We start from the raw sequence: 12,222 nt of genomic DNA, 5'->3' as shown, positions 1-12,222 counted from the left end.
TTTCTGTATGTTTATTTTTTGAGTTTTCTGTGTTCAGTCCTGTTTTCCTGTGAGTCTCTGTCCTGTCCTCCCCGTTGATTGCTCCCCAGGTGTGTCTCATTCCCCTGATTACCCCGTGTGTATTTAAACCCACCTGTTGTCTGTGTTCCTCGTCGGGTCCTTGTCAATGTCAATGTCTATCGTTTTGTCGAACGTTGTCCGCACTCGCCAGTAGAACTGTTAAGTCCTGGTTAATGCTAGCTCCCGTATAGTCCTGTTAGTCAGTTGCTACCGGCTATTAGCTGCGTGCTTGTTCCTGCCGTGCTGCTTGCCTTGGACTGTTTTCGAGCAACATCATTATTAAACCATCATTATCATCTTCATACCTGGGTCTCTGCGTTCTCTCCTCACCACCAACCACACCACCTCATGACAAGTCCTCCACCCACCGGTCGGTTGTCCGTCTCTTGTTTTATCACACAGCAAAGAGTGATGGAGAGTGGAGAGGTAGAGCAGGCTGGGAAGCTGCGTACACCTGCTCTGGACGTTTTAGGAGAGGGCTTGGCGGAAAACTGCGGCGCTAAACTTTGTGACGCCAGCGAAAGGTCGTGGCAGCTGACGGTTTAGCATACTGAAAACATCAGAATAATCGAATCAATTTTATTATTTTTGAGGATTTTGGAAGCTTTTGTTAAGTCTTTCAAGCTCGCCTACAAATTCCTTGAACGTATTTGTTTTGGTCGGCCTCCTGGTTGGCCTCAGTAATTCTGGATCACCTGCAGAAACAACAGGTAAAGCAGACATTCCACATGTCTTGCTAATTGTTGATACCAGCTGCAGTACTTTTTAATTTTTTTTTATCTCTACAGACAGACAGACGGACGCGTGGCCAGACGCTGATTTTACCTCATTGAGCCACTCGGTAAAGGCAGAGGTGCGCGTGAACACGGTGGGTTTCTGCACTTCGTTGCACACGGCGGAAGACACGAAGCTGGTCACGCCCTGAATGTACCACCTACCATCCTGACCCAGACAGTTCAGAGGACCCCCAGAGTCCCCCTGTGACACAAACGCAGCATGGAGCCTCAGACTGAGTCTGGATGTAGCTGCTGAAGCTCAAACAGGTGGATTGACTCACGTTGCACGCAGAAACGACATCGCCTCCGGCGCAAACCATGGTGGTCTTCACCGTGTGGCCCCACCAGTCGCTGCGGCTGCAGACGCTGTGCTCCACCACGGGCAGCGAGGCCTGCTGCAGTATGTCAGGCATGGGGCCATGGGCTGATGATTCACAGAGAACATCGATATGTAAACATATTCAGCTGATAAAGGTGGAGGTATTATGGAAAAAATTATCAAACTTATTTGGCACAACTTGTGCAAAAAGGTTGAAAACATCCGATGTGTAAAGGGGCAGTAATATGCATTTTGTAGTCTCATGGTGCCATATTTTAGCATAACCAAGTAACTACGTTATCTCAAGTTGTTTCAAAAATGCTGTAAATGTCAAATTTAAAGAAATTTTACCTTTGTAAATAAACGCCTTGAAATTGGGCCTCTGTCTCTTTAAGAAGCTCCTGCTCTTTCTGACAGTAAATCGTAACAAAGTTTCTCCATTAAGCCTTTAACAACATTTTTAGGAGCGTTTCACTGAGAAGTAGCTCCTATAATGAGTTCAGCAGATGCACAGTTCCTCCAGGTGTTTGCTAATTGCTGCTGGCTAGTCTGAAGGAGCCGAGTGGGGGAAGTTGCGGCTGATGGCTGCACTGTGAGACGGGAGCTTGACTTGGAAACTGCAGCTCTCAATCAAACCCCTTTTTAGAATTGCTGAGCAGCTTTTTGCATATTTCTATTGGCATTTTGACCTTTTCTCTTTGTTGCTGAGCTCCCAGTTTTTGAGGTTGGAGAAAACTCTGTAAATCTTTAGCTCCTCCCACAAATTCCCAAAACATAAATAATTTTGGTATGAAAATGCTGACTATGACTGGAACTGCTTCCTCCTCAACATTAGAGGGATTAATCATTGGGACACGTTGACTGGAGTTACACCAGTGGATGCAACCAGATGCAGACTGGCCATCGGGAGCACCGGGACGTTTCCCAGTGGCCTGACCGCTGGTACGGGCGGAGTCTAAGTGAGAACAGAACTTACATCTGCTGTTGATGGTAAAGTGCACAATTTGATTTAAAACTCAATTCAGTCATGGTGGTTAATTCTATGGTGGTGGCCTGGGATGGCATTAAATTCCTGGCTTGGATTATAGTCCCAGTCTGGCCCTGCGTGGTGCAGACTCTAGCACATACAGCAAAGTTCTGACAAATCGAACAGTATGTTCAAAATAGTCTAATCCAGGGGACAAACAGTGTGAGAGGAATAGCAGGGACCTTACTGTAAAGGTTTCCCCAGCCGGAGATGAAACAATGGGTCCCGTGGGCCAGGATCTCTTCTGCCTGAGGAAGACAAGCCACGCCGACGCTGTCGTTCATAATGGGGCTCTTATCCAGCTTCAGCAGGGCGAGGTCGTTGCTGAGAGAGAAGCATTGTCACATGAAGAGTTTGTCTAAACAGGAAGGTAAGAACTTTAACGTGTCGTCTGTCGTTCTGATCCTGTGTGTTTCTTTTAGTCCCCTCAATTGATTAAAAAAGGTGATCAGATTCGTCACACTCAAGCGTTGTGATCAGTCGTGATTAATTGTTATGTTTAACTCTGTAAGCTTGAAGTGTTGAAATGCACGTTTTCAAAAAAATGCTTCAGAAAATGTTTATTGCCACAAACCGAATTGGATGGAGATTCTCCGTTTTTTAGGTTTTCATAGTCAGGAGAGTTTAAAAGAAGTAACTTTGTTTCAAACGTAATTTAGAAATGTTAACTATAAACTACTTGTGCTTTGGTGGAAGGATAATTCAACGTTGGTACTACCCTGGTTTTATCCAAACGTCCTTGACTATGTTTTGATTGTGTTTTTTTTACACCTGTTTTTAAGGATTGCTTTGTCACCAATGGACTTTATTTGACAGTAATCTGTCAGGAAAGGGGCAGCAAGAAGACACGTAGCAAAGGAACTGAGGCCTATATGCTTTGTTTACGGGGTGTTCGCTTGAACCGCAGTGTTTGTTAAAGTGAAATTTGCCAAAATTTGCTCCTTACTCATCTTTTTGCTTGCCACTCAGCATTGTTGACTGCAGCACAAGACCGTTAAACGTGCTTTTTTGAGCTAGGTAACCCTCTGCAGGAGAGAGGCTTCTAGGTCAAAATACGTAACGCAATTAATATGCATGTGATATCGACGTGTTAAGCTTTGTAGATCAATTCTATGCAGCCCTAATCTCTTTATTTTCATTTGATCATATTTGCTGTGTGGCAAAATAGCCATCTGCTGCTTCATCTCGTTGATGAATTCATTAATCTGTTTTAGGTGGTTGAACTCTTTGCTTCATGCAAACAAACCCAACACACCCACCCGTTGGCCACGTGGTCGATGTCCCACTCAGGATGGACAACGATGCGCAGGATGTCTCTGATCTGCTCTGTGCCCTCCTGCAGGCTCATGTCATGCTCCCCTAAAACCACGCGGTACACATCTCCTGGCCTTCACAAGAGAGAACACGTTCACTTCTCATCAATATGTGGCAGTACCATTTCACTTTAAGCATCTGGCGTTATTATGTCACATTGTATTGGCGGTACTGTGAGTAGGTGGTCACCAGATGCAGTGTCCGGCAGTCAGCACCCAGCGAGGAGCCACCAGCGTTCCTCCACATGTGTGATGGAAACGGGAGCCATGTTGCACTTGCAGGGAGATCTGTGAAAGTTGCGCCTTGTTTTATCTTCCAACAAGTCAGATAATGGTGCATGAATAGGACAACGCGAGGCAAAAGTATTCAATTTTAGCAGAGAGTGGCTGCTAAGGTGACTACTTTTAGCCAAAGTAGTCACTATAAAGTCGCATGTCGGACCATCATCACTTAGCACTTAGGTGGATGTAGCTAAATGTAGGTCAATCCTTGAAGAAAACCTTTTAGAGTCTACAAAATACTTGAGTCTGACTGAACTCATCTTACTTTGCAATGAAAAATCGGCAAATATAGTACATAAAAACATAATTTTGCCATTCTTTCACATTTGTGAGGTCAGACACTGACGTTGGATGAGGAGGCGTGGCCAGTCTCAGCTCTAACTCACTCTGAAGGCGTCCTATCGGGTTGGGGTCAGGACAGTGAAGTTCTGATACACCATCTCACTCATCCATGTGTTTATGGATCTCACTTGGTTCGTTGGCCTACAGTTGCATTGAAACAGGAAGTGACAATTTCTGAACTGCTCTCAGAGTCAGGAGCATTATAATGTCCAAAATGATGAAGCATGAAGAGTTTATTTTACTAAAACTAAGGGGAGATGTCAAAGTCATGGAAAAAAGTCGCATACAATAACCTCATCTACATAAAACTTTACGCTGTAAGTAATGCATTAGGCAAGCGTTGGTCGCCTGGCAACGGCCAAATCCAGACTGGCACACATAAAAAAACACCACATTTTTTTACTTAATAAGTTAACCATCTATTATTATCCTTCAATTTCATGTTGAGAGTTAGACCCATATGCACCCTTTGCTCTGGTCTATCACAAAGAAAATTGTCTTTTTCTTTTTGTGGTTGTGAATGTGGTCAAATTGACCCTGGGTGTGAATACTTTTGCGAGGCGCCATATGATTTACCTGCCAAGGCCAGCTATGGGGACGAGCATCGACTCCATTCACAACCCTACTGGTGTCTGGCTTCACCGCAGGTGAACCGCACCCAAAAGCTATGGAAAACATCAGAACAAATCGTTCTGTCAATGAAGTCTAATATCAGGTAAATATGTGACAACTGTATTTTAAAATGAGAGGATAACTTCAGAAAAATAAAAAAAAAAAAACCTCACCAAGCGCTATCTGCAGCAGGACGACGACTAGAGTCTGCAGCATGTTTTCAGTGTAACAGGAAAAATAATCCTGCTCTGTCCTGCTCTGCTCCTTTTATATCGCCGTTGTTCTGAGAATCCAAACTGAGACGCGGCCTTATCACGACCGGCTGAGAAAGAGTCCCACTTCCACAGATGTGTCAACTTTTCAGCCAAAAACTCATAACTCAGCTAAGCCATTTCAGTGAGCGCCTTGTCTGTCAGGAAATGTGCAGAGAGAATTTTGGTATTTTAAACATCCAACATCTATTGAGTTTGTTGTTTCAATTTGGTTTCTTGTGCATATTATAAAAAGGGGTGACATTTCTGCACTACACCATTCCACTCAATTTCAGCTCTCAGAAGCCAGAAAATGTCAACAGAATTGAGTTATTTGGCGGCTAATTTAACAATCAATGCCTAATTAAAGTGAATCGCTGAATGAACATTGCAGAACAAAAAGTATCTCCTGCTTTCTAATTTAAAAAAAATGCTCAGAAATGTTGCTGGTGTTTGCCAGCTTCCCTGGGTAAATAATAAATCTAATCCACTTCAGTAAAACGGTTATCAGTTTGTGACTCGACACATGGGACATTTCCCAAGGCTGCTGGGTAACTTGGGTCAAGTTCAGGGAAATTTCTTTCGGAATAAGATGCTTAGAAACATTGAAATTGCACAGGAAGTTCTGTAAACTGAAGCAGTTTCTTTCTATGGAACTAAATAATGACGCAAATATATTGTGCAAGTAATTTACTTGCAGGTGAAGAACACATCTCGTTTGATGATGGGATTTATGACTCTTTGACGGGAACTTCACTTTAAAGAGCTGTTAAAACGCTGCGTTTTTGAACGTTTACATATCAAGCAATTTTATCCCTTATGCGAGTTTTTCAAATTCACAAGAAAGTAGGATCATTTGTACTAAGAAAAATTCCTATTTGTTCAAACGTTGCAAAATACAACCTCATTGTGTTCTTGCAGCTATGTGCTTTCATAAAATATGACATTTTCAGATACATATGTCGAAGACCTTTATTGTTCTTTATATGCACAACTAAGATTTTAGGACTATTTGTAATTTAGAGGCAAAATGTAAGAAAAAAATAAACTTGCTTTGGGAGAAACCATTAAACAGGCAGTGTTATGTAACACCAACTTTTTTGAGCTTTCCATCACGTTATAATGTCATTCCATCACCAAAAACATGCCTGGAGTGTTGTTTTCATTCTTACATGCATGTATGAGAAATTCTTTAATCTCCCGTGGCAACTGTTCAAACTGTGCTAAACGCACCGCCTTTTCTGCATAGCTCCTTCAGACTAGCCTGAAGCAATCAGCAAATGCCTTGTAGAACTGCACATCTTCTGGGCTCATTATAGGAGCTACTTCTCAGTGAAACGCTGGTCAAATCGCTGTTAAAGGGTTAATAGAGAAGTGATGTTTACGATGACTTCCTGAAGGTGGAGTTTCAGAAAGAGGGAGTTTCTTAGGGAGACCGAGACCCAATTATGAAGTCAAACTTCTTTTAAGTCATATTCGATATGTCCAACATTTTTATAACAACTGAAGGTAAAGTGGCTGGAAAATCCATGATACTGTCCCTTTAAAAACAACAATGATCCACCCATTTCTATCAATTTATGAGCAAGCCAAGTAGTAAAAAAACAAAAGAGCTCTCACTAACAGACGTGAGACTGAAAGTCTGAACTGCAGCAAAACACAACCTGTTCCTTAAAACCACGCAGCTTTCTGGGTTACCTTGGAGAGAACTGGTCCTGTAACAACCGTCTCTGCTCTAATAGCGGGTTATGCGTTCACAAAAAGGGATGGGGACCGGCGCTCCAGCTGAGTCTGGGGCCGATTCTTCACGCCTCACTCAGACAGTCTCCTCTCCTCCTCAGGGAAACCAACGTCGCCCTCTGGAGAGGACGCGGCACGTCTATAAATTTCCCCTTTTTTAGGGGGCAAATCAAATCAACAGTGCCTCGGCAGCTAAGAGGCTTTGCTTGTTTTTTCCTGCCATGTCCAAATAATTCCCTCTTCTGCCAGAGACGGCGCAAAGATTTATGGAGCAGACATGTGCTGTGTGTTTGCATAACACGGCAGTGACAGAGCTGTGAATAATTCAGATTAGGGCCGGGGAAACAGATAGTTGACAATGAATTAGTCACTGACGCCATTTACAGGAGCCTCACTCAAGTGGAAGTTACTCTTTATTATGAATGGATTTCTAAAGAGCAATCAATACCATGAAGCTGAACAACGTGGAAAAGAACTAGTGGCACTTTTCTGAATCATATCCATGTTGACGATAGACCGCTGCTTACAATTCAAATATTGTATTTCACAACGGGACTTTCATTAAGCATAGTTCATCAACCTTTCCACGCTCGGAAGCCGGAAAGCCACGCAGAGAGAGAACAAGAACCACATTTCAGTTCAGGTTTACTTTATTTTGGTAAATTACAAACACAGAAAACAAAAACAATACGACTTACACAAACCCATAATTTACCAAAGAAGGAATAGGCTGAAGCCAGGGCTTGTGCTTGCCTGCTTTGTTCACAGTGCTGAAGGAATAGTAAAGCATTAAAAACAACATTTACGATGCCTTGTAAAAGTATTCACACCCCCTTAACTCTTACGAATTCTGTCATGTTACAGGTACAAACTTCTATTGACTCCATAAGACTTTTAAACATGCAGTACTTTGTATTTTCCAGGCAAGCGGTAGCATTTTATAACTCAATTGAGTCATCATATTACCATCAGTTGTTATAAAAATGCTATATATATATATATATATATATATATATAAACCAAGACTTAAAAGAAATTTTACTTCGTAATTTAACATTTTGAAATTGGGCCTCTGTCTCTTTAAGAAACTCCTGTTCTTTCTGAAACTCCGCCTTCATGAAGTCATCACAACTTGGCTCCTCTTTAACAACACTGGTTTCACTGCTTTCTCAGTGAAGTATCCTCTTACATACAGGTCCATTGCACATATTCAAGCATTGATTAAAAAGAACAACAATTTGCTCCAAATTGTGTGAGTTTTTCCTCAACCGTCTTGAGTCATAACCTTTTCTAAACCTCTGGAATGTCTTTGATTGTTTCGTTCGGTCCGTTGTTCTGCTGAAGGTATGAAAACTGATATTTCCAGCGGAGAAATATGGCTGCCCACAGAAATGGGTCTGCCTTTCATTCGGTGGCGTCTCCAGACAGAGATAAATGGTCTGAGACCAAGCAGCGTGGTTCAAGAGCCGAGTACGCATCTCCCATGGTTTTCAGATATGTCAGAAATCTGCTGAGGGGCCGCAGACACAGGAAATGCTGCCAATTAAACCTCTGAGACATAAATCACATTTAATAGCTACGTCACATTCAGTGACCAAAAACCTGGTCTCCAGTTACTAACAGCCATTAGGTTAAGATGTATTCGCCCAATAAATTCATTACTTATAGGTCAGGTTAAGCTATCATTTTCACAAAGTAATAGGGAAAAAATGTAATGTGTGTGTTTTTTTTTTTTAGTGTGACCATTGACTCTTAAATCAAGAAACACAGTTGGGGACTGAAACCAGATTTTCTTGTGGCATCTACCCTTAGCTCCTCCTGGTGAAGATGTATAAATTGTCTTCAAATAAATGTACAATTTGGTTCCAACAGGATTATCATTTAAAAAATTTAAATAACAGTTTTTTTTTAATTCAAAATAAGTGAAAAAATGAAAAAAATTCCCATCAGGATTTTTTTTTTAAATACAAAATCACAAGTTCCCCAACCTGCTAACTTTTTGTCAGATCCTTTTCACCAACTAAACAGCGTATAATGTTCACTCACACCAATCCTGTTCAGTCCGCTTTAATCAACCTCTGGTTCATTTGTCTAAAAAGTCTGGTTCATTTGGGGAGGTGTGACTGCGATGTCGAACTCAGACCAAAGAGGCGAACTCTTTCAAATTGCTTAAAATTTTCGTTTCCTGTTCTCGTTCTCCAGCTCCTGTACTTTGCGCCCGGTAGCTGAAGAGCAGCATGTGTTTTCTGAGCCTTCGGTTTTCTAACTGAGCCTCTTTCCTCCGTCCTTACTGCTGATCCTCCTCTTGGTTGGGATGGATGAGACGGGATTAATCTAATTATTGCAGCAGATGTTCCTCCTGAGCACTTTTTGAAACATTTACTCAGCCACGAAAAGCTCTGCTGTATGAATCTTTTCTTGTTTCCCCTCCCCAGCCCTGCCTCATTTCACACTCTGCTGCACGGCGTTCCTCTTCCGGATGCAGGTGGCTCGCTCGGTGGGATTTAGCCAGACGAAGAATTTCTCGAGCGATGCACAGAACAAAAATAAGGTGCAGCATTCCGTCTTTTTCAGATTTTGTCACTTGACAGCCTCAATTTTTGATTTGTTTAGACCAACACAAAACAGCACTGTTCCACTTTTTTTCACTTCCGATACCAATACTGAAATCTGAGATTTAGTGTCGGGCGATACCGATCCGATACAGAAAAACAGAACTGAATTGACTTAAAACATTTCCTGTTTTTAACACAGACATAAGTGGAATGATTTAGAAATGTATTTGATAACTCTGCACCAGTAGAGAATATTGTAAATACACCCATAGAGTTTTATCAAGCTTGGTAAAACATGTAAAAACAACAAAACCACTGTAAAATAAATAATAAAGAAACTGACAAAAACAACAGGTTGACTATCTTGGTCAAACATGTAGAAAACAAACTGCAAAATAGTTCAGAAAGTCCATGTAGGAATTCTAAATATAATGTAAAAATAAATAATAAAGCACGATGTCGCTCAGAGCACAAAGCATAGAATTAGACTAAATAGATCTGCCCTTATGGATCAGGCACATCATCACGATACCACATATAGAATTTCCTTCCATAATCGGCACCGATAGCAGATATTAGTATGGAATCGGCTTGTAGCCCAATGATTATGCTTTTTAATGACTGTATTAAAAAAGTCTGCTTCCAACACATACAGGTCTGAGGTTATGTGATTTGCACCCTAGCAACGTTTTTTCTTGACATCTAACTTTTAAATATGATGTCTTAATTGGTGTCAGAGAGTCTGCTGAAGCTCCTGACTGTGTGTGTGCGTGTGTGCATGTGTGTGTGTGTAGGTGTGTGTGTGTGTGTGTGATCTTCCACTCAGCTCCTCTGGCCCCTAACTTTTATGCACTTTAAAACGAACTGACAAGTTCCTACAGTAAGGGGAAAAAAATAGATTTAGAAATAAACGACAAGGCCAAGAGCTTCAGGTGACTTTTTTTTTCTTTTTCTTTTTCTGAACATCATAGAAGCTTCTTACTTGAGTTCCTCTGCGTTTGATCCGCATCGAGGCCGACATGCAGAAGCCAGACGGCATTGACCTCTAAACGATGTCCTGCCATTAGCGTCTGCAGCATGAGGCAGCAGCCCTGACTCTTCATGAAGTCGGTCAGCAGTTATTACAGATTTAAGAGGTTAACACAGATGTTAACATTGACTGGTCTTCAGGAGCAGAAAAAGTAAAAAAAAAAAAAATAAATAAAATACTGGATCAGGGTTGCCGTCTCTAAGTAAGCTGTAACACTGATGCTGTATCGTTTATTTTACCACTGAAGCCTAGCACGTTTTTATACTTTCCCTACATTCGGTCATCTCTTTCTCTCTGTTCTGTTTTCCCAAGCAGAATTGGGGAATTTTACCTTCAGTTTTTTGCTTACTCAGCTCTGTCCACACAACCAGAACTGCCTTGAAAAGGAAGTTTTAAACTCAATGGGAATTTCCTTATCAAATAAAAATAAAACAATAATAGTAAAATTATCAGATTGGACAACCTCTGTCCAATCTCACTGAACTCCAGCTTTTAACGAAGAAATTTCTGCCTCTAAATGCAAATTCGGTGGAGATGTTCTCCATAAAAAACTAAATTCCAGTAAAAGGCGGCTCCGCGAAGGTTGGGGGTCAAATGGGCCGGATTCAAACACACAGCAAATGTCCATAAATTCTCATTTCTGGAAGGCACTGCAGAAGAATGTTAACCATGCCTGCTGCTATCTGTTACGTATTACGATGTAAAAAGGCCATATTGGGCTTGTTTTAGCCAAACATCTCAAATTCTGACCTTTTTTTTTTTTTCTTTGGCTCATGTCAAAGATGGAAACGGACGTATCCCAGCTTGTTGTTGTAAGGTCGAATTCAGCTAAACAAAACCAAGAGACAAATTTGTGTTCTGCCCTCAACCCGTTTGAATCAATTGACAGGTCACCATCTGAGGAAGGGATGACTGTGGGGTTTTGTTTTTTTTTGTCGTCTGTCTTGAACTTTAAGGTCAAGAGAACGTATGAGAGGAGAAAAAATTCATAACAAGAACCCCGGTCTGATGCACAGAGGAAACCTAAATCCAAAGAAGCGCAGCCCCAGCAGCCGGGGCTCCACTGGTTCATCAAAGACAAATCTTCTCCAACCATCATCATCTTATATTTCACACCATGTCCGACCTTAACACCTTGGACCCCCACCAGCCGCTTCAGAAATAGATTTTTTTTTTTTTTTTTACCAGTAATTGACTCCGTTTGGACTCCTGCTGCATCACTTTCCAGCTTGATTCAATAAAAGCCTCCTATTTCCTCTCTCCCTCTCTCTCTCTCTCTCTCTCTCTCTCTCTCTGGCCAGCGTCAGCGGCGCATAAACACAAATCGATTCGGTCACGTACAACAGAGGCGCCGTGATTATCAGTGCTCCTTTAAATCACAAATCAAACAGTGGGCTTAGCCACAGGCTCCCGATGTTGTAGAAGCATTTCATTAGGTTGTTGGTGGCGGGGAGAGGGGTGAGAGTGAAAATGAGAACTGTGGAGGCGAAACATCAGGGTTTGATTCCGGCGACGAAGCACAACTTCAACCCGCGGCGGTAAAAGGCGGCAGTGACAGATTGGAAATGAGCTCTGCTCGTACGGAAGGGGGGAGTTAACGGGTAACGGTTTGTGGCAGTAACTTTTCTGTGGTGCCACCTGGTGACTGTAAGAGTTAATTGGGCCAAACAGATTCGTAATTCAGGGTCGAGAACATCAAAAGGGACGTTGACATAATGAGGGTTAATCTTTAACTTTCTGCCGGCTAATGACCCCGAAACGAACTGTCGGGTCAGATTAGACGGCACGGCGTTTAACACAAACCTAACGGAGGCGAAATGGAAAAAAAAATGCCGCTGGATTGAAGTTTGAGGTTTCAGAAAGAAGCTCTTAAAGTTCCAGAGGGACAGGGACAGAAACAAGAAAAAAGAAAACA

At 42.0% G+C, this 12,222-nt stretch overlaps 1 protein-coding gene across 1 annotated transcript; it reads right to left on the bottom strand.

Moving 5' to 3' along the window:
• Positions 1-628: 628 nt before the first annotated feature.
• Positions 629-5,142, bottom strand: LOC106954253 (chymotrypsin-like elastase family member 3B). Its single transcript, XM_015043592.1, has 8 exons — positions 4,905-5,142; positions 4,696-4,784; positions 3,686-3,783; positions 3,442-3,570; positions 2,370-2,506; positions 1,118-1,260; positions 886-1,038; positions 629-755 (listed from the first exon to the last, which is right to left on the bottom strand). Exons 1-8 carry the CDS (start codon positions 4,945-4,947, stop codon positions 738-740), a joined length of 810 nt encoding a protein of 269 aa, XP_014899078.1. The 5' UTR covers positions 4,948-5,142; the 3' UTR covers positions 629-737.
• Positions 5,143-12,222: the final 7,080 nt, after the last annotated feature.

Source organism: Poecilia latipinna, unplaced genomic scaffold, assembly GCF_001443285.1.
Source record: "Poecilia latipinna isolate Pla-1442-1.1 unplaced genomic scaffold, P_latipinna-1.0 Scaffold641, whole genome shotgun sequence".
NCBI classification, from domain to species: domain Eukaryota; kingdom Metazoa; phylum Chordata; class Actinopteri; order Cyprinodontiformes; family Poeciliidae; genus Poecilia; species Poecilia latipinna.
Note: the sequence above shows the minus strand (reverse complement) of the source record. Positions and strands in the feature narration are given on the sequence as shown.

Coding starts and splice junctions, on each gene's coding strand:
- LOC106954253 (XM_015043592.1), bottom strand. CDS start 4,947: ATGCTGCAGACTCTAGTCGTCGTCCTGCTGCAGATAGCGCTTG. Junction 4,785..4,904: donor CCTGCTGCAGATAGCGCTTG/GTGAGGTTTTTT, acceptor TGTTTTCCATAG/CTTTTGGGTGCGGTTCACCT. Junction 2,507..3,441: donor ATCGACCACGTGGCCAACGG/GTGGGTGTGTTG, acceptor CTTCTCTCTCAG/CAACGACCTCGCCCTGCTGA.